We start from the raw sequence: 23,189 nt of genomic DNA on the forward strand, positions 1-23,189 counted from the left end.
TAAAGAGACAAACCTTATCACCATAGATAGGAAATTCAGAGCCAAGAAGTTTGTATAGGTAACCCTTGTTCATTTTACTAATTTACTACTCCAGCCCAAATTCTTTTTTTTTTTTTAAAGATTTTATTTATTTATTTGACAGAGAGAGAGACAGCGAGAGAGGGAACACAAGCAGAGGGAGTGGGAGAGGGAGAAGCAGGCTTCCCACCGAGCAGGGAGCCCGGGAGCCCGACGCGGGGCTCGATCCCAGGACCCGGGGATCATGACCTGAGCCGAAGGCAGACGCTTAACGACTGAGCCACCCAGGCGCCCCTCCAGCCCAAATTCTGTTTAGAATTCCTTACGAACTGAAGATCCTGAATAATACATTTTCTTTGTCTTGCCAATTCCCCACAGAGTTATTGTTTCTTTGTAACGGTAGAAATGCTAACCACTTTGGTCATTTCTTTGGATGACAGTTGTATTATTGAGCCTCCACATGCATGTAATTAAACTTTTGGGATTTTTTTTCTGTTGTTGATCTGTTTCATGTCAATTTAATTCTTAGACCAGTTAGAACTTTGAAGAGTAAAAGAAAAATTTTCCTCTCCAATACGCCCATCTCCTTCCTCCACTTTAACAAAATACAGACTGAAATATCTTGGTAGTTGCTCATACTTTCCCTCAAAACAGGAGGAGGATTAAGTGTTCTGATCAAAAGTGCCTTCATTTTCAGGTTCTTCTCATATGGGGAAAGTGAAATAAACAGAAACGGTGATCTTAACCCACCATGTTTCAGTAAGCAGACCCACACTCCCATTATGAAGCTGTCACTCCTATACTGATAATGAGCAACAAAAATACCTGTAGATTCCACAGTGAAAATGTGCTCGGTTCTAGTTCTTATCTGTAGGACTAGTCCTGGTTTTAACTTATTTTGTGTTTGTTCCACCCTATGTCTCCAGCCTCAGGAGGGTCCCTCTTTCAACTCGTGAAACAGAGAAAGCACGTTCCTGTCTTAGCCCCTCAGTTCCTGCTCCTCCTCGTCAGAAATCAATTTCCCCTCATTCAGCTCAGGGCTGGCTCCTATTATTGGCTTGTCACCTCTTCAGCAAAAGTGTCACCTCCTCACCTTTCTGACTACCCTATTATATGATGCCCCCTTTTTAAAAAAAAATCCTAACATTCTGTTTTCTTCAAAACATTTGTTACACAGGTGTAATAATTCTATGCATATATGCTTAATTATCTGCCTCTCCCAGTGTTGTATAAGCCCCAAGAAGAACTGAAGTGGCTTTTAATCACTGCCTGTTCACTGAACATATAAGATGAAGAGCATTGCTGGGAAGGTTCCAGTCTTCTTTCCATCTTTATTCCTATTACTTTACTGATCACATTATATTTTCTTCAAGGATCTTTCAGGCTTCTCTCTTGCCTTGCCCATGACCAGCAGCCCAGTTCAGGGCCCTAAACCCTGGACCTCATACCATGCCTCTTGGTCTTAATACCCTTTACCATGTTTTGTCATTCACCAGTTTTCCTAAATTACCACTCATCATGTTGTTCCTGTGTTAAAGTCTGTATGTCAAGTCCTAATTTGTGTCCAGTGCCAAGGTTTTCCTATTAGGAACCCACCTCAGCCACCTAAATTTCCTTTCTCCTCATTCTTCCCAAACTCTGGTTTTGCCATTCTATTCTCCTTGGTCATTTCAAGTGATATATGCTATAAATGTGTAAAACACCCACGGGCTTTGAAGACTTAGTACAAAATACAGAATGTAAACTATCTCAATATTTTTTACATCAATTACAGGTTAAAGTGATAACATTTTGGGGGCGCCTGGGTGGCTCAGTCATTAGGCGTCTGCCTTCAGCTCAGGTCATGATCCCAGGGTCCTGGGATCGAGCCTCGCATCGGGCTCCCTGTTTGGCGGGAAGCCTGCTTCTCCCTCTCCCACTCCCCCTGCTGGTGTTCCTCTCTCTCTCTCTCTCTCTCTCTCTCTCTCTGTCAAATAAATAAATAAAATCTTTTTAAGAAGTGATTAGTATTTTGGATATACTGGGTAAAACATATTAGTAAAATTAATTTCATCTGTATACTATATTTCATCTATATATTTCCTATATAGAATTTCATAAATGAACAAATTTGTTTTTCCTGCAGTTTTACTGAGATGTAATTGACATGCTATTTGTTCTTTTTTAAATGTGGTTGTTGGAAAACACAGAATTGCCTATGTGGCTCATATTGGTGGCTCACGTTATTTATCCACTGGACACTGTTGTTCTACACCCTCATTGGCTTTTTCTCCCGCGCCTTGCCCCGTTACCGTCCTTTTTCTCGAGATGTGCAGATTTCCTCATGGAACTGAAGACCACCCTAGTAGGCCTGGGGCTCAGCACGGGGACATGATACATAGGGACAGCCCCCTCCCAAATGACATTGTTAAGGATGATCTCAGAATCACAAATTGTCTTCTCGGAGCATGAGGGCTGTTAGATGCACTTTGATGCTGAGCCCAGGCAGCTGCAGCATACACATGCGGCTATCAGCACAGTTCCTGGGGGTCAGTTCAGGGCTATGTGTTAGCTCCTTATAGCGACTGGCACCCCTGAGGCCATTAACATAATTTCAAGGGGCTCTTAACCAGTCCTTTGTTTCTCAGGATTATTCATAAGTTACTGGAAGACAACATAGTTGGGGTATCCCAGTTTGTTTTATCTAGGGATTAATAAAATTCTCTGTGAAGACATTGTGAAACAAGCTTTTCTCTTTTTCTTTTAAGATTTTTTTTATTTACGGGGCACCTGGGTGGCTCAGTCGTTAAGCGTCTGCCTTTGGCTCGGGTCGTGGTCCCAGGGTCCTAGGATCGAGCCCCACATCGGGCTCCCTGCTCGGCGGGAAGCCTGCTTCTCCCTCTCCTACTCCCCCTGCTTGTGTTCCCTCTCTCGCTATCTCTCCGTCAAATAAATAAATTTTTAAAAAATCTTTTAAAAAGATTATTTAATAAATAAATTTTTAAAAAATCTTAAAAAAAAGATTATTTATTTATTTATTTGACAGAGAGAGAGACAGCGAGAGAGGGAACACAAGCAGGAGGAGTGGGAGGGGGAGAAGCAGGCCTCCCACTGAGCAGGGAGCCTGATGTGGGGCTCGATCCCAGGACCCTGGGACCACGACCCGAGCCGAAGGCAGACGCTTAACGACTGAGCCAGCCAGGCGCCCCAACACAACAAGCTTCTTAATACTATTGTTGTCTAGCCTTTGTGTTCATCAAAGTTAACAGGAGAAATAATAGAACAATTTACTAATACAGTTATGATACAGACCAGTCCTGTCAAACAGAACTTTCTCTGATGATGGAAATTTTCAATATGGTAAGTGCTAGCAACTTGTGCCCATAAAATTATAATAAATTGACATTTATGTGAAAATACACACATGGGTCCAGTGGCTAGATTTTATACAGTGCCATTCTATTCCACATTGTCCTAAAAAAAAAAAAATGTTTCTTTTCCTTCTAAAAGTAGGGAGATTGTTAAGATTATCATTTGAATAACAACAAATCTGTACCATTCTCACTCTAGTTGATACTCTTTATATTTCATTAAATTAAAAATTAACATTATTAAATTTATTTTTTTCTGCTCTAAGATCTCTGCCTAGTATTTTTTTTTCATGTGACAATTAGGCTAAACTTCACTAGATGATACACTAAGCAAAGCTGATTTTATTTGCACCTTGGGTAATAGATGCCGGACTGTCAACATTTACCATCTGCTACTTGAGATAAGTGCAAACAGCAATGTGAGTGGACAGCCAATGATTCCCTGGGAGGGGGCGGGGACCGGAATGAAGGTGAAGCACAAAGCACAGACAGGCTCTAGGGAAATACTGCTTTCTGAATCTGCTATATCCTCCTACTTCCTTTACTCCTCATTCTGCTTAACCCAATCTTAACAATGGCCAGACAAACATCTGAGGGAGGCAGTGAGTCAATGATGATGATAAAGACGATGATGATAATCACAGTACCAGAAGTACCTGCCAACACAGTCCTCACCAAGTACTAGCTAAGGACTTTCCATATTGTCTTTTCTAACCCTCAATGATCTTGGGTTGTTCTGGGTCACAAGTGTACAACAGGCCTTCTGCAGCGGTATTAAGTTGCCAGACACGATGCATATTGTCTTTACAACTGATTAGCAGGAGGTCTGGGATTTAGGAAGAGGAAATGCTCAGTAGCTCAGGACAGCAGAGACCATAAAATTCACCCCAGTGAAAACAGGGAGGGGTGGTGCAACATGCCAAAAGCCAAATCAAACCACGACTGTCACGTTTTCCTTAGTAACTTATAAACAAGAACATTTCGCCTGATGTGCGAAGTTAATCAAGGGAAGCTCCCACATCCCCCAGTCACCACTTTTTGGGTTTGTCAATACTGAGAGAAGCAAACTATCTTGAAGACATTAGCATATTGAAATTTACACCTTTAAATTTCATCTTTCTGTAAGTAAAAACAAAAAAAAAATCAAGGAAAACTCCCACACCCACACAAAACTTTAGTAACTAGATGAATACAACTATTTTTATTTCTAATTTAAGCTTCAGACCCCAAAATGCAAATGTTGAGAATAAGCCTATCAGAGTAGTATGTGGGTCTGCTGGTAAGAAGTCACACCCTGCAACCAAAAACTTCTGACTCCAGCCAGTTTATTCTGAGAACACAGTCAATGTTGGAAGAAACAAAATAAACTTAGAATAAAAATATATTTTTGAAGCACTTTCAGGACAATGAATTTAGCTAGATTAGCATTACTAATGAATTCCTTTTCTTATGTGCCATATAGGGTCAAAGAGAGGAAACCAAAGGAGGAAAAATTAAGAAACCTGGAATTCTGAAGCAAGCCAACATTTGAAACTCTGTGTTAATTCATGGAGAAAAGTGGGAAATACATAAAATATTTCTAGCCATTTCATTAAACTCCTCTCTCCACTAACACACACATTATCCTCCTCCTATCATTTCGTTGGTTCTTCACTAGGGTTATTTTGTTCATCAGGGGATATTTAGAAAGTCATTCAACACCTACAGTGCACACTGCACCCACAACAACACAGAATGACCCATCCCTCGTGTCAGTAGTACCTCGGTGCACAATCCCTGCACCATAAGGACGGGGCAGGGAACTGGTATTTCAGGAGGGGAATGAGATACGAGAGCGTTCAGGAAAGGCCATCTGCTGCCTCGCTTGATATGCTGCGTCTACGGCAGAGCACACACTGGTAAGCTGGTCAACTAGAATGAACGCTGCCATTTGTGACTTGAGAAAGAATATTCCAGAGCGTGAAGCTACTGACCTGCTGACAAACATTAACATGCAACTTCCAGAACGTTAAGACTCACAGAAATAATTCGCAGTCTGTGGATCAATGTCACTAAGAAGACTGTTGTTAACAAGAACGATACAGAACAGGTTCCAGAGTATCTGAAACTGGGACACCTCTCTTATCCTATTTCTGCATGACATCATTTTATTTATTCATTAAGATTTTGTTTTTATTTATTTGACAGAGAGAGACACAGCGAGAGAGGGAACACAAGCAGGGGGAGTGGGAGAGGGAGAAGCATGCTTCCCTGAGCAGGGAGCCCGACGCGGGGCTCGATCCCAGGACCCGGGGATCATGACCTGAGCCGAAGGCAGACGCTTAACGACTGAGCCACCCAGGCGCCACCGACATGACATCATTTTAACATGTTAAAATTAGTCAAGAAAAGAACTTTCCAAACCTATTATGGAAATCATTTTGCAATATATACGTGTATCAAATCAGCACATGCCACACCTTCGACCTACACAATGTTAGGTGGCAATTCTATGTCAATAAACCTGGGGGAAAAGAATCTTCCACATTTATTTTAGAAGACAAAGAAACAAGTAGTTATTCTCACATTCTCAAGGCACATAATCCCACTCTGGAATGCCACTGACACCTATGGATAAACACAGGACACACGTCATTGTCATGCAACACCAAGCCTCTCACTCTCTCTTTTTTTCAAAAGTTTCATTTATTTATTTGAGAAACAGAGCATGGGCCAGCAGGGGAGGTGGGGGGCAGAGGGCAGAGGGAGAGGGAGAGAGAATCTCAAACAGACTTCAAGCTAGTGTGGAGCTCGATGCGGGGCTCCATCTCATGACCCTGAGACCGTAAGCCTGAGACCACAACCTGAGCCGAAACCAAGAGTCCAAGAGTCCGCCGCTTAAGCGACTGCGCCCCCCAGGCACCCCCACCTCTCGCTCTCTTTAAGGCAGCAGCGTACTCACAGGCTCGGTTCCGGCTTCTGTACGTGCAGGTGTAGAGGCTGCAGGGCCTCGCTGGCACGAACCTGGGGCTCTGCAATCTTCTCCACAGTGACTTGCATGGAGAGGCTTGAAGAATGACCCTCAGGCTACTCGTCGCCGCCATGTTTAGCTTGAAATCTTGACCGGGTCCCAAATGACTTGCAGGAACCTAATAACCTAGAGGCAGGAGGACAGAGGAGGCAAAGCTATACACAACGGAGACTGACCATCAAGTGGAAACCTCTAAGCAGGACACCACCACTCAGACTATGAGTACACATGGCAGGGGTGGGGGTGGGGAGGGGGAGGGGAGGAGGGGGGGATGAGTCGGTGGTTAATCCGCTCCTCTTCCGGAAACTCACTGGTTACCCCAGGAGGACAGACTCTCTGGCTGTGCCGGCCACTTCCCACCGCTGCCTGCACACCAGCCCCGTGGACTTGGGTTCTTCCCGCTCCCGAAGCTCCCTCCCGCCTCAGGGCTTGTGCAGATGCTCCTCCCCCACCCTGCCTGGTGAATTCCTCCCCTCCCTCCCCTCCCCTCAGGCGCTCCTCTCCCGCACCACCTCCTAGAAGCCTCCCCTGACCACGCGCTCACCGGGCGAGCCTGGCGCCCTCTTCGGCTCCCTCACGCTGCTGCCTGCAGTTGCCCACCTCATCGAGAATGGACTTTATGACGCCACCTCCCCAGCCACGAGCCCCGCGGCGCTAAGGACCCTGTCTGTCTCTGGCACAGCTGCATCTCTCAGGGACGCAGTGCCTGGCCCGTGAGGGCAGCTCCGTGACCTGGGCACACTTCCTTGGTGAGGGGGATGTTGATCCCGATTCCAAGAACCGCACGCTGTGAAGTGATTGCCAGCAGGTTCTTGCACAGTAGGAAGGGCTTTTCCTAGATGCCGCCATCACCCCGTTGTGTGGTTATCTATACTTCTGAAACACTTTTAGATGCTTGCCATTTAAGAGGAGGGCCTCGTATCCCTACCGATAAGATCTGAAGGAGGACCATATCCAGAGACAAATCTAAGCTAGCCTCACAGGGATGGGAATTCTGCCAGTAAACGTTTGCATTTCAACATTTACTATCATTTCCTTTGTTCCAGGAACCATGCTGGCTGCTGGGATGCAAAGCGGAACAAGGCATGAACTCTACCTTCCAGGTGTGCAATTAATTTCTCCCCCTTGGAGCCTCTGGAAATGCACATCATATGGCAAGGAAAACCATCCATGACTCCTCAGATTCTGCCTTTGGCCTATCAGAGGGCACTCAAAAGTCTGGCAATGGTGGTGCGGAGGAGAGGGGCCCAAAGTCACAAAAGAGAAACTGAGGGGGCACTGAAGACCACGGTCACAGATTGGAACTTTGACTCTTTATTAAAATAAAGAGTCAAAGATGCAAAAAAGCACATTATGATCCCCATCAATGCTGACCAAGAAGGCACATGTTCATTTCACCCTCTCCTCTTCATGTACCTCACTATTAACCGGCTGTGACCGAGCTCTTCCCCCCTGTATTGCTGCCTCAAACTTGCCAGATCTGAGCTAGAGGAAAAGAAGCCTTCCCCCAAGGGAAAGGAGAGGAAAAAACCGCACCTGAGCTGTGTCCACTGAAAGCAGGAAGCAGAGTTACTTCCTATTACTGCCCTGAAAAGAACAAATGAGGGCTCCAGGCGGATCCCTTTATAACCAGCAACAAGCCATGTGTCTGGACAAGTATTGCAAAGTGAAGGGTGATAAACAGCTAGCCTTGCAACCTGCTGCCACGCACTGTGTTGTATGCATCACTTTGCCAATGAACACACTCAAGGCAGGGAGTGAAAATGCACAGCATGTTAGCCAGCTTGGGCTGCTAGACCAAAATACCACAGACTGAATGGCTTAAAGAACAGACACTTATTTCCCACAGTTTTAAGGGCTGGAAATCCAAGACCAATTTTCTAGCCAATTGGTTCCTGGTCATCCACATCATAGCTTGTACACAGCTACCTTCTCACTATGCCTTCATGTGAGGAACAGATAGCAAGCTCCGGACTCTCCTTTTTCTTCTAAGGACACTAATCCTATCATGGAGGACAACCCTCATGACCTAATCAAACCCTAATTACTTCACAAGGTTCCATCTCCTAATACCATTCCACTGGGTATTAGGGCTTCAACATATGGATGGGGGTAGAGAGAGCAGAAACATTCAGTCCGTAACACATGGCCACCACTTTAAAGGGGACTAGTAGAAAGTTTATGAATCCCATAGAGGTGCCTCGCCTCCAGGCCTAAATCCCTATGTGGGGTCTTAGGGCCAGTGTATTAGTTTGTAACAAAGAACCACAGCCTGGGTGGCTTGAACAACAGAAATTTTACAACAGAATTTAAACAACAGAACTTATTGTCTCACAGTCCTGGAGGCTGGAAGTCCGAGATCAAGGTGTTGGTAGGGTTGGTTCTTTGTGAGGGCTGTGAGGGAGAATCTGTTCCAGGCCTTTCTACTTGGGATGGTTAATTCTATGGGTCAATCTGGCCAACAGATGCAGGTGACACAGTTGAAGGTGGAGCTAGATGGGGATTTGAGACTAACTTGAAGAATACCGATTTCCAAGAGACTGGAAGACCCTCAGGTATTATTCCGTACATAGAGGACGGTTTCCGACGACTCCATGTGCACAGCACAGGATGGAATGCAGTGGGCAGAGTGGAGCCGGGAAGGTCAGTGACAAGGAGATTCCTTCAACCATCCTTCATTCAATCCATCACTCTTTTATCCTTTCATTCATCAGGATAGCAACCAAACATCTATTAAATGCCAGACACTGTTCTAGGATCATTGGGGGGATAAAACAAAGTCCCTACCCTTGTGGAACTTACATTCTAGTAGGGGGAGACAGACAACAAACAGCAGTGTAATACGTAAGTCAGTTGTACAGACAATTAAATTAAAATATACTCAGTGAAAAGCAGAGCAGGAGAAGTAAATTTGGAGTGCCACTGGGAAAGGAGTGTTGCATTTAAAACAAGTTGCTCAAAGGAGGCCTTACTGAGAAGGTGAGATTTGAACAAAAGATTGAAGGAAATGAAGGAATTAGTAATAGGACTAGCAGGAGGAAGGGTATTGCCCAGGAAGAGGGAATTGCCTGTGCAAAGACCCTGAGGTGGGAGCGTGTCTGGCACATACAAGGGGATAGTAAGGAGGCCAGCATGGCAGGAATAGAGTGTACTAGGAGGAGGGCAGTAAGGGAGAAGGTGGAGAGGTCATGGCTGCCAGATCATGTAGATTTCTAGGCTACTTTGTAAAGGTTTTTTCTCCAACTCAGGGTTTCTCAACCTTGACATTATTGGCATTTGACCAGATAACTCAGTTTGGGGGCTGTCCTATACGCTGTAGGATGTTTAGCAGCATCCCTGGCCTCTACCCATTAGATGCCCGTGGCACCTCCCTCCAACTGTGACAACCAAAAATGTCTCCAGACGCCGCAGATGTGCCTTGGAAAAGGGGAATCACCTCTGACTGGAAACCACTGCTCTAAGGAAACTGGGGCACAATGGAGTTTTGGCAGCACAGGAGGGACACCATCTGATTTATATTCTTAAAAGATCACTCAGGCTGCCCTACTGGAAATCAACTGGGATGGGAAGCAGGAAAGCAGCAGGGAGATCATTCAGGATAATCCAGGGGCTTGGAACAAAAGATGTCATGGTGGAAGTGGTGAGAAGGGGTTGGGCATTGGCTATATCTTGGAGAGACTGCCCATAAGATGTGAAAGAAAGGAGTTACGGATGGCTAGAAGACATATGGTCCTCTCAATTGATGCAGAAAAAGCATATGACAAAATACAACATCCTTTCCTGATTAAAACTCTTCAGAGTATAGGGATAGAGGGAACATTCCTTAAGTTCATAAAATCCATCTATGAAAAACCCACAGCGAGTATCATCCTCAATGGGGAAAAGCTGAGAGCCTTTCCCTTAAGATCAGGAACACGTCAAGGATGCCCACTCTTGCCACTATTGTTCAACATAGTACTAGAAATCCTAGCAACAGCAATCAAACAACGAAAAGAAATAAAAGGTATTCAAATTGGCAAAGAAAAAGTCAACGCAGATGACATGATACTTTATGCGGAAAACCCGAAAGACTCCACCCCCAAATTACTAGAACTCATACAGCAATTCAGTAATGTGGCAGGATACAAAATCAATGCACACAAATCAGTTGCTTTCTTATACACTAACAACGCAGCTGTAGAAAGAGAAATTAGAGAAACAATTCCATTTACAATAGCACCAAAAACCGTAAGATACCTCGGAATAAACCTAACCAAAGAGGTAAAGGATCTATACTCTAGGAACTACAAAACACTCATGAAAGAAATTGAAAAAGACACAAAAAGATGGAAAAATATTCCATGCTCATGGATCGGAAGAATAAACATTGTTAAAATGTCTATGCTACCCAGAGCAATCTATACCTTCAATGCCATCCCGATCAAAATTCCAATGACATTTTTCAAAGTGCTGGAACAAACAATCCTAAAATTTGTATGGAATCAAAAAAGACCCCGAATCGCCAAGGAAATGTTGAAAAAGAAAAACAAAGCTGGGGGCATCATGTTGCCCGATTTCAAGCTATATTACAAAGCAGTGATCACCAAGACAGCATGGTACTGGCACAAAAACAGACATACAGACCAATGGAACAGAATAGAGAGCCCAGATATGGACCCTCAACTCTATGGTCAAATAATCTTTGGCAAAGCAGGAAAAAACATGCAATGGAAAAAAGACAGTCTCTTCAATAAATGGTGCTGGGAAAATTGGACAGCCACATGCAGAAGAATGAAACTCGACCATTCTCTAACACCATTCACAAAGATAAACTCAAAGTGGATGAAAGATCTCAATGTGAGACAGGAATCCATCAAAATCCTAGAAGAGAACATAGGCAGTAAGCTCTTTGACATCAGCCACAGCAACTTCTTTCAAGATACATCTCCAAAAGCTAGTGAAACAAAAGCAAAAATGAACTTTTGGGACTTCATCAAGATAAAAAGCTTCTGCACAGCAAAGGAAACAGTCAACAAAACAAAGAGGCAACCCACAGAATGGAAGAAGATATTTGCAAATGACACTACAGATAAAGGGCTGGTATCCAAGATCTATAAAGAACTTCTCAAACTCAACACCCAGAAAACAAATAATCAAGTCAAAAAGTGGGCAGAAGAGATGAACAGACACTTCTCTGAAGAAGACATACAAATGGCTAACAGACACATGAAAAAATGTTCATCATCATTAGCCATCAGGGAAATCCAAATCAAAACCACACTGAGATACCGCCTTACACCAGTTAGAATGGCAAAAATGGACAGGGAAAGAAACAACAAATGTTGGAGAGGTTGTGGAGAGAGGGAAACCCTCTTACACTGTTGGTGGGAATGCAAGGTGATACAGCCACTTTGGAAAACAGTGTGGAGGTGCCTCAAAAATTTAAAAATAGAGCTACCCTATGACCCAGCAATTGCACTACTGGGTATTTACCCCAAAGACACAGATGTAGTGAAAAGAAGGGCCATGTGCACCCCAATGTTCATAGCAGCAATGTCCGCGATAGCCAAACTGTGGAAAGAGCCGAGATGCCCTTCAACAGACGAATGGATAAAGAAGATGTGGTCCATATATACAATGGAATATTACTCAGCCATCAGAAAGGATGAATACCCAACTTTTACATCAACATGGATAGGACTGGAGGAGATTATGCTAAGTGAAATAAGTCAAGCAGAGAAAGTCAATTATCATATGGTTTCACTTATTTGTGGAACATAAGGAATAGCATGGAGGACATTAGGAGAAGGAAGGGAAAAATGGGGCGGGGGGGGGAATTGGAGGGAGAGATGAACCATGAGAGACTATGGACTCTGAGAAACAAACAGGGTTTTAGAGGGGAGGGGGGAGGGGGGATTGGTTAGCCCGGTGATGGGTATTAAGGAGGGCAAGTACTGCATGGAGCACTGGGTGTTATACGAAAACAATGGATCATGGATCACCACATCAAAAACCAATGATGTACTGTATGGTGACTAACATAATAAAATTTAAAAAAAAAATTAAAAAAAAAAAAGAATACAACGAGTGAAAGAAGACCAAAAAAAAAAGGATGGCTAGAAGATTCTTGGCCTAATCTGGAAGGATGGAGTTGTCACGAACTGAGATAAGGACCACAGTGTGCAGAACAGGTTTTGGGTAGGACATCAGTAGCTCAGATGTGGGCACATGAGTTTGAAATGAAATTCCAGTAATCCAAATGAGACAATATGAAGCACTGAACCAGAGAGTGACAGTAGCGATGAACCAAAGTTCTTTGTATTCAAGAGATTGCCATTTTGGTAAAAAAACATAGGATTTGGCACTCAACTGGAAGAGAGAGAAGGGAAGTAGTTGTTGAAGAAGGCCCCGTGATTTTATGGCTGGATGATGCTGGTGGTAGAATGAGGATGAATGCCTGAAGAGAGAAACAAGCTGGCAAAAGGAGCAGGTGGGAAGGGAAAGAGGACAGTCTTCCTGCTAATCCTATGGATTTGAGGTCCAAGGGGACAGTGAGAGGAAAAGTCTAGCAGATAGTTGCCAGGGCAGCTATGGTGCTCAGCAGAGGCCATGAGGCTAAAGAGAATATTTTTGTTCCCAAAATATTCAAGGATAGTGCAGCTCTTTACCAAGACCCAGAAGGGAGGGTGGGTGTGGTGAACTTTGGTTCACTGTAAACTCCAAAGCAAGCTGAGAACTGACAGTTCTCAGGGACGTGCAGGAGCAGGTTACAGGTGTAGAGTGTGGGGCAGTTTCTCTCACCAGAGATATCAGACTTCTCTCCGTATTCCAGAAGACTTTTCAATACAGTGGAGATGGCCAGATTCGCAGTAAAGGACGAAGGGAAAGCAGAAAATAATGTGACTTTCAGGGGGCTGACAGGAAATTAATTCCACCCAAATTCAGGTGTACACATCTTCGTTATCGTCCCATAGTTTCCAAGCTTTATCAGCAAAAATAAATGAGAAGAAATTACACTGATAATAACGAGTTTTCGGCTGCCTCCAAACAGTAGCTTTTAACTCATGCCACAAAGAATTAGGGCTACCAAAAACGTTCATATTCTGTGGGTTCTTTCCCTCCAGATCTGGAGCAGAGCACAAATGAAAAAGGAGACAACTGAATAGAGAAAACTCAGATACGTCCACAGGACAGAGCTATGCTGCTGATCCCCTGCCCTGGGGGTGGTTGTGAATCTGTCCATAGCTTTTGGCATGGTCAGGTGGGGAAGAGCAACAATGAAGATGTGAGTGAGTCCCAGCCTGCTGCGCCTCGGTTTCTGCAACTACAATTCCCCCACCTCCCAAAATCTCTGAGACAGCTATTCTACCGTTAAATGGACAAGACCCTAAGGGGATGTAGCTGTCTGGTGACCCTCACAGTGGAGTAAAAGGGTTAGAGTAGGGAAAAAGCGATTCCCTGCCTCCTCCTCTTCGTTCTACAGAGAAGCCCGGCCGGCACTGCGGCCATCCTCGCGGAACCGTCCCAGCTCCCGGGCCCATCGCACAGCGTGGTCATGAACGGAACGGTACCTGTCCTCTCTGAAAGGGCTACGCGTACCCTCCTACTCCTCATGCTCCAATCACCGCCCGACCTTCTCCGTAGGTTTTCCTGAGCGCAGACCCCGCTGCTCTGTAACCGGGAGAGACTCATGCGCGCGGCCATCTTGGCTACGTCCCGTTACGCCTCGCCACGCCCCTCACGCCGGGTACGTCATCTCGCTTAATCACATCACGTCCCCGTAGCCCCAGCCCAGGTCTCCGACAAAGCAGTGTCCCACCTTGGGCTCGCTCACCGCGTCGGAGCCCGAATCTCTCTCCGTCCACCCAGAGCCTGGGTCTGCACCCGGTCTCTGCCCTGGCTACAGCTCTGCTGCCGTCGCTCGGAGCCTGCAGCCGCGGCCATGCGCCTGCGCACTAACTTGGTCCCGCCTCTGCCTTCCGCCTGGGTCACCCCTCCTTCGAGCCGGACCATCTTCGCCACGCCCCCACGTATGTGTCACGCCCTCGCGCTCCGCCTACACCACGGCCCTTCTTCCTCTTACGTAATTTGTGTCCCGTATGCTACTCTGGGGCCCCGCCTTTCCGCAGGCGTTTTTCACGTCCCTGTTATCCCCTGGGTCACGCTCATTCCTCTGACCCCACATCCCTCCCTTGTGTCTACGTCCCTCCTTTCCACTTTGGTAATTTCTCTGCCCTTTGCCTGCGCTCACCTCTTCCGTTGTCTCGACCAGCTTTGTTGTGCTCTTGTAGCGGCCACGCCACGCCCTTCACGCACTAAGTCCAACTTTCTCAGGTTACGCCCCTGAGCGATGCCTAGGCCACGCCCTTCCCGCCTAGAACGTTGCAGGCGCTCCTTCCCACGGTGTCCATGCCCCGCCCCTCCCGCCGGGTCACGTTCCTCCCCTGTTTTCCACGGTCCTACGTCATGGCCAATCCCAGCGCCCCACGGCACGACCGTACGATCTACATTGGCCACGCTAATGCCCGTTTGAGCATGGCATTAGCCATGGCCACTCCCTGGGTTCTCAGGACTCCCACTTTTGGGTCCGCTCTCACCAGTGTACGCGTCCTGCTCTCCCTCTGCTGGTGGAACTCGGTCCTGGGAAGCCGCTCGGGAGCGGGCCGGGCCCTTTGTGTTTCCGGAGAAAACCGCCCACGCCTCAGAGCTAGACGTCAGTGGCATTTATAAAGTGAAAGGAGCCTTTGGATCCCTGATACTCGTCTAAAAATAGACTTTATCCATATTTCTTTCCAGCTCCAAACACCACAACTCCACGAGCAGAAACCGGATAGGAAACATAACTTGGCACTGACTGGAACTTTGTTCTTACGAGCCCTTCAGCCAACGTTAAATGCTAGGCAGATGCACGGAGTAATAAGCACATTCTTCTACCTCCTGACCTCTTCAGAAGACTTTTTCTAAGCACCTAGTGCCCTCCTGCTGTCTAGAGCCTGTCCGGACAACACAACACTTAGACCTCTGTAGACCCCCTGTTCTGGGATTAAAGTAAAGAGGTTTACTTCCTCCATTTATAATTCTGCGTCCACAAGAAAAAAATGAAGGGGTTACCACTTTTTTTTTCCTGTCCAGAAATCTCTGAACGGGCACTTCTGGCGGAAGGGCACTTACCATTAGCCTTTCAGTTATTCATTCATTTAAATTGTATTTATGGAGTACTAAGTTCCAGTGACAAGACAAACCTCAAGGACCTTACAGCCTGAATTCCAACCTGGGTTTGGCTGAGACAAGAATTGATGAGAAAATTAAGGTGTGGTAAGGGGGTTGGAATAGGTAGAAAAGGGCTTGGTAAGTGCTGGTCTCTTTTTTTAATTGAGGTATAATTGACATATAACATTGTATTAGTTTCAAGTGTACAACGTAATGATTTAGTATTTGTATTGCGAAATGATCACAGTAAGTATCCAACACCATACATAGCTATAATTTTTTTCCTGTGATGAGAACTTTTTAAGATTTACTCTTAGCAAATTTCAAATACACAATACAGTATTATTAATTATACTTACCATTATGCACATTACATCCCATGACTTATTTTATAACTGGAAGTTTGTACCTTTTGACCATCTTCACCGATTTTGCCCTTCCCCCATTCCCTGCCTTAGGCAACCAACAATCTGTTACCTGTATGAGTTCAGTTTTTTGTTTTTGTTTTTTAGATTTCATATGTAAGTGAGATCTTATGTTATTTGTCTTTGTTTGTCTGACTTATTTCACTTAGCATAATGCCCTCCAGGTCCATCCGTCTGTTTAGTTTTTTGTTGTTTTTGTTTTTGAGAAGCAGGTTTTCTTGATTTTTAGTCCCAAGGGAAATCCTGATTCCTCATCTTGATGACACTGGGAATTAAGTAGGAGACAAGTGCCAAAAGGACTTTTATAGATCCCCTCAATGTATTCTGTTGCCAACGATCACAAAGTATTGAATCAATCCTATGAACCACCCAAACTTTTCTGTTCGCTTGAGATCACAGGCCCTCGGTGGTATGGCTTTATTCAGGGCAACATTTAGATCATTATTCCCCATGATGGCAAATAAGTTTCAACTTGTCAATTGACTGAATAACTGTTGGGAAGCTTTGTGGTTGAGTCCACACTGAAAAGGAAAAAGTTCTGTCGTAGATTAACAATGTTTGTTGTGGGTGCAGGATGGATGAGTGGGTGCAACAACCTATCTAGCATCTCTGATTTGTAGTGATAGAGGTATTGCATACATGTCTTTAAGGCAGTCCTCACAAACAGCAGTTCTTACTATAAGCTGTTGAGGATTTTCAGACAGTAGAAGGGTCAGAATCATTGTTGCTGGTCAGAATTTAAGGGCAGAAACTTTGATATGTTGATTAATTCGTATGATTTGTATATCCATTAGAATGAGGGTAGTTTAAGATTCTGTTATGAAAATGAGAGCATCTAACCTGAAAGGTACAGGACCCAATGGCCCCTCCACCTTTTTATATAGGTTGGCAAAAGAAGTAGCTATAGTCAGGGCTAAATGTGACTGGGTGACACTAACTGTTCGCCAAATAGAAGGTTGAAAATACTGCTCCATAGAGTATGGCCGTAATAATTTTGGAAAAAATTACAACTTGCCTAAACCATGAGAAAACTCTTAATATAACACCCAAACAACATTGGAAAGAGTTAGATCTAAGAAGAAGTATCAGTAAGATCTTGCTTTTACTACCTGAGACTCATTTTAATGTGTTGGTCTTTTTTTTTTTTTTTAAGATTTTATTTATTTGACACAGAGAGACATAGCGAGAGAGGGAACACAAGCCAGGGGAGCGGGAGGGGGAGAAGCAGGCTTCCTGCGGAGCAGGGAGCCTGATGCGGGGCTCAATCCCAGGACACTGGGATCATGACCTGAGCCGAAGGTGCCCCTAATGTGTTGGTACTGAGCCACCCAGGCGCCCCTAATGTGTTGGTCTTCATGCACGAGATGAGACACACAAGCACACATGCATTCCATTTAAGAAACTGTCCTTTAAATTCTTTTTTTTTGCACTAGAATTTTTTTTAATTAATTAATTTTTTAAATTAACATATAATGTATTATTTGTTTCAGGGATACAGGTCTGTGATTCATCAGTCTTATACAATTCACAGCGCTCACCATAGCACATACTCTCTGTCCTTTAAGTTCTTAATTTAAGAGTATAAAGTTGGCAGAATTACACTCACTCAGCTTGTCTAAATTAATCTTTATTTCTATGCAGTAGTGATTAACTTTCTCTGAACTAGAAAAATGTTACCCTGTGAATAAAAAGACTAAGTTTGTAAAGGTTATGGCTGTTGATTAACCTACAAAATTTGATGAGCCTTCCGAATACTGTAGCTTCAGATTACTTTTCATCTTAAAAGCACAGAGGTATGGAAGTGGAGACAAAAATATTCCAAAGCCCAGTGTTCCTTCTTTAGCAGATACTAGAAGTTGCTTTTCTCTGACTAGGAATGCAAAAAAAAATTGCAGTGTATCTCATGATTTTTTATATCTGCATTCTTGAGCTTCTTCAAATGTCAGTTTATGATTCAAATAAGTAAATTCAGTTCTCTGATCAAATACTCATGGGCCATGAGAACTGCAAAATTAAACCAAATATAGCCCTTGCTCTCCAGAAACTTAAAATTTGTAGGACACAAAAGTAAATCACGTTGGCAACAGATGCATGTACAAATGTGAACAAAATGCTATGGGAACCCAGGAGAAGGAGAGAATAAAAAGTTAGTGGATTGGACAAGTGTAAAACAAGTAATAACAAATAAAAACCTGTAACAAAAACAAAACAAAAGAAAGGTTTCTCTCTTTCTCTTTTTTAAAGATTTTATTTATTTGTCAGAGAGCACAAGCAGGGGGAGCAGCAGGCTCCCTGCTGAGCAAGGAGCCCCATGCGGGACTTGATCCCAGTCCCAGCACCCTGGGATCACGACCTGAGCAGAAGGCAGATGCTTAACCGACTGAGGCACCCAGGCGTCCCAAAACAAAGGTTTCTCAAAGGAGATGATAATTGAGATAGACCTGGAACAATGGCTAAGACGTTTAAAGGTAAAAAATGAAAATTCACTGTATTGAACTTAAGAAAGCAGTGTGAAAAGAAACACACACAAAGGACAGAGGTGGAATGAGGCCCACTTGCGGGGACTAGCAGGTCAGAGGGGGATGGGGGGGACATCGGTGTAGAAGCATCTGAAAAACCAAGTTGGATTCAGATCTTAGAGGCCAAAGAGTTTGGATTCCCTGACATAGGCCCTGGGGTGCTGAGAAGATTTCAAGTGGGAATGGCTTCAATGTTAATGATAAGGAGAACAAAGGCAATGGAAGGCTGAAACATCATGCAGTGACAGTGAGTTTTAAATGTTCCTGTACTGTAACGCCTGGGTGGCTCAGTTGATTGAGAGGCTGCCTTCGGCTCAGGTCATGATCCCAGAGTCCTGGGATCAAGACCCAAGTCTGGTTCCCTGCTTGGTGGAGAGCCTGCTTCTCCCTCTCTCTCTGCCCTGTTTGTGCTCTCTCTCTGTCAAATAGATAAATAAAACCTTTAAAAAAAAATAAATGTGCCTATACTTACTAACCATGGGCTGTTGGATTGGCAGCCCATATGCACCCAGTGCTCCAGCAAGGAGGCAATTATTCTTTCTCATTAGCCATCTTAATGAAAAGATAAATGAGTTTATTTTAATAATAGTTTCAGAATATGGAACAAAAGATGTTAACATCTTATGATTGATTTTACGCATACACACAGGTGCACACATTTGATTCCCTTATATCTCTTATGCTTCCTTTTGTGAGTAACTTCCATTAACCCAAATACAAGGAGAAAAAAAGTTACCAGATGAAGGCCTAAATGATGTTTCTAAAGTTTGCAGGATGTTTACCAACATCTCTGGCCTCTACTGAGTAGATGTCAGTAGCACCCCTCCCCAATTCATGAGAACCAAAAATGTCTCCAGATATTGCCAAAATGTCTTCTGGAGGAAAAAATCCACCACCCCTCCAATTAAGAAACACAGAGTTAAAATACAGTATTTTTCACTATAGACAAAAATATGTCTTTCCAAGCATCTTAATGCTGACAATTTATTTTATTTTATTTTTTAAAGATTTTATTTATTTGACAGAGAGAGACACAACAAGAGAGGCAACAGAAGCAGGGGGAGTGGGAGAGGGAGAAGCAGGCTTCCTGCCGAGCAGGGAGCCAGATGTGGGGCTACGTCCCAGGACCCTGGGATCATGACTTGAGCCGAAGGCAGACTCTTAAGGACTGAGCCACCCAGGTGCCCCAATGCTGACAATTTAAAAAGAATAAAATCATTTTCTTACCTCCTAATTGTACGGAAAATATTAGACTAGTTACTACAAACATCTTGACATTGTTTATTATATGGTATATCAATTTTATTCCAATTTAAATGATAAAGGATCACATTCATTCAAAATTCTACAACTTCTATTGTGGAAAATTGAGTGAAGCCGTAAGTTTGAAAAGTGCAAGCTTTTATCTTATAAAAAATTTCTGGGTTCAGCTATTAAAGGATTTTTTATATTTTTAATATGTCACAGCTAAATACATTTGCCAAAATCCAATAAAAATGTACAGAGTAAAGTTACATTTGAAATGATTCCACACTTTACTGGCTTTGGGTATTACAAGTTTACAAAAAACATGTTTGTGACAGTGAAATGGAATAATCAGGGTCAAAATTGAAAAGCAACATTGGTTCTACCTACATGTTGGTTGATTGATTGCAGGTAAATGGCGTATTCATATGCCCACATGCTTTTACAACTCTGATGAACCTTAAAAGGCATCTTGCATACATCAAAAGAATGACGCACATGTTTTCTTTTTGTGTGATCTCATATTTAATTTACCCTCCAGAGCAGTAGATCAATAGTTATGTACTGAGAAACTGCTTTTTAGTAGTGTTGTGGAGTATGAAAAAACACGGAGAAATCAATTTCTTTTTCCTGTCTCAGGAGACTGGGTGTCTTTTGTATTGCTCATGGCAACAGTAATCTCACCTTTTTATCTTTGTTCTCTAAACTCTGAATGTTGGAAGTAAATAGTAACATATTCAGAATGATTGAAACTGCTTTATTTGTCATCGTTACCACTGTTACTGATAAATTCTGAACCTCCTATGTGTGAAATTGCAGAGATGAGCATTGTATGAAGCAAGTTTGGTATGAATTCTCTGGAGGTTTAATACTTCAAATTCTGTGTGAAAATAAAGAGCAAGTTTGTGCTAGATTTTTAAAAATGGAAGAAAAAAACCCCAGTATGTTAAGAGGCAAGAACAACTTTATTTTTTTTTTTTAAAGATTGTATTTATTTATTTGACAGAGAGAGACACAGCGAGAGAGGGAACACAAGCAGGGGGAGTGGGAGAGGGAGAACAGGCTTCCCGCTGAGCAAGGAGCCCAATGCGGGGCTGGATCCCAGGACCCTGGGATCATGACCTGAGCGGAAGGCAGACGCTTAACGACTGAGCCACCCAGGCGCCCCTTCTTCTGCATTTTTTTTTTTTGTAGCTTTTAATTTTATTATGTTATGTTAGTCACCGTACAATACATCATTAGTTTTTGATGTAGTGATCCACGATCCATTGTTTTCATATAGCACCCAGTGCTCCATGCAGTACGTGCCCTCCTTAATACCCATCACCGGGCTAACCAACCCTCCCCCACCCCAAAACCCTGGTTGTTTCTCAGGTCCATAGTCTCTCATGGTTCATCTCTCCCTCCAATTCCCCCCACCCATTTTTCCCTTCCTTCTCCTAATGTCCTCCATGCTATTCCTTATGTTCCACAAATAAGTGAAACCATATGATAATTGACTTTCTCTGCTTGACTTATTTCACTTAGCATAATCTCCTCCAGTCCCATCCATGTTGATGTGAAAGTTGGGTATTCATCTTTTCTGATGGCTGAGTAATATTCCATTGTATATATGGACCACATCTTCTTTATCCATTCATCTGTTGAAGGGCATCTCGGCTCTTTCCACAGTTTGGCTATCGCGGACGTTGCTGCTATGAACATTGGGGTGCATATGGCCCTTCTTTTCACTACATCTGTGTCTTTGGGGTAAATACCCAGTAGTGCAATTGCTGGGTCATAGGGTAGCTCTATTTTTAAATTTTTGAGGCACCTCCACACTGTTTTCCAAAGTGGCTGTACCACCTTGCATTCCCACCAACAGTGTAAGAGGGTTTCCCTCTCTCCACAACCTCTCCAACATTTGTTGTTTCTTTCCCTGTCCATTTTTGCCATTCTAACTGGTGTAAGGTGGTATCTCAGTGTGGTTTTGATTTGGATTTCCCTGATGGCTAATGATGATGAACATTTTTTCATGTGTCTGTTAGCCATTTGTATGTCTTCTTCAGAGAAGTGTCTGTTCATCTCTTCTGCCCACTTTTTGACTTGATTATTTGTTTTCTGGGTGTTGAGTTTGAGAAGTTCTTTATAGATTTTGGATACCAGCCCTTTATCTGTAGTGTCATTTGCAAATATCTTCTCCTATTCTGTGGGTTGCCTCTTTGTTTTGTTGACTGTTTCCTTTGCTGTGCAGAAGCTTTTTATCTTGATGAAGTCCCAAAAGTTCATTTTTGCTTTTGTTTCACTAGCTTTTGGAGATGTATCTTGAAAGAAGTTGCTGTGGCTGATGTCAAAGAGCTTACTGCCTATGTTCTCTTCTAGGATTTTGATGGATTCCTGTCTCACATTGAGATCTTTCATCCACTTTGAGTTTATCTTTGTGAATGGTGTTAGAGAATGGTCGAGTTTCATTCTTCTGCATGTGGCTGTCCAATTTTCCCAGCACCATTTATTGAAGAGACTGTCTTTTTTCCATTGCATGTTTTTTCCTGCTTTGTCAAAGATTATTTGACCATAGAGTTGAGGGTCCATACCTGGGTTCTCTATTCTGTTCCATTGGTCTGTATGTCTGTTTTTGTGTCAGTACCCTGCTGTCTTGGTGATCACAGCTTTGTAATATAGCTTGAAATCGGGCAACGTGATGCCCCCAGCTTTGTTTTTCTTTTTCAACATCTCCTTGGCGATTCGGGGTCTTTTCTGATTCCATACAAATTTTAGGATTGTTTGTTCCAGCACTTTGAAAAATGTCATTGGAATTTTGATCGGGATGGCATTGAAGGTATAGATTGCTCTGGGTAGCATAGACATTTTAACAATGTTTATTCTTCCGATCCATGAGCATGGAATATTTTTCCATCTTTTTGTGTCTTCTTCAATTTCTTTCATGAGTCTTCTGCATTTTAAAGTATTTGTAAACATAGAGGATATTAGAAATCTTTGCATACCATTTTCAAGATGGTAATGTAAGGGCCAGAAAAAAATAAACTTCAAGAATCAGCACTTGAAAAGGAACCTAAATGATATTCTTCTATGAAAATAGGTTTAAAAATCTAAGGAAAAGCACAGCAAATAAGTCCAGGAGTATGTTAAAAATCATCAAACTGAGCTTACCTATGGGTTGGATCAATGTAAAGGATTTTATTAGTAAAATGTACCAAATGGTAAGATCTCTAGGATCATATTAAGAGAAGTTGAAAGAGCAGTTGATAAAATTCAACATGAATTCTGGATAAAAACAATTTTTAGTAAAAGGAGACTTTTTATCTCATGACACATCAAATTTATTTATTTATTTATTTATTTATTTATTTATTTAAAGATTTTATTTACTTATTTGACAGAGACAGAGACAACGAGAGCAGGAACACAAGCAGGGGGAGTGGGAGAGGGAGAA

The 23,189-nt window shown here is 43.2% G+C and overlaps 1 protein-coding gene across 6 annotated transcripts in view; it reads right to left on the reverse strand.

Moving 5' to 3' along the window:
• Positions 1–14,747, reverse strand: part of LOC118552157 (carbonic anhydrase 5B, mitochondrial-like) — a 31,412-nt gene extending 16,665 nt beyond the window's left edge. Inside the window, exons 1-2 of one of the 6 annotated variants that reach the window (XM_078065040.1) lie at positions 14,609–14,747; positions 6,310–6,504 (exon numbers count right to left, since the gene is read on the reverse strand). In XM_078065040.1, coding sequence (XP_077921166.1) covers positions 6,310–6,451 — 142 coding nt within the window. In that variant the 5' untranslated portion in view covers positions 6,452–6,504; positions 14,609–14,747. Of the gene's footprint in view, positions 1–6,309; positions 6,505–13,928; positions 14,088–14,176; positions 14,328–14,608 lie in introns of those variants that run through there. The other 5 variants (XM_078065041.1, XM_078065042.1, XM_078065043.1 and 2 more) reach the window with 5 other exon arrangements.
• Between the last annotated feature and the right edge of the window lie 8,442 nt (positions 14,748–23,189).

Source organism: Halichoerus grypus, chromosome X (assembly GCF_964656455.1).
Source record: "Halichoerus grypus chromosome X, mHalGry1.hap1.1, whole genome shotgun sequence".
Lineage (NCBI taxonomy): Eukaryota > Metazoa > Chordata > Mammalia > Carnivora > Phocidae > Halichoerus > Halichoerus grypus.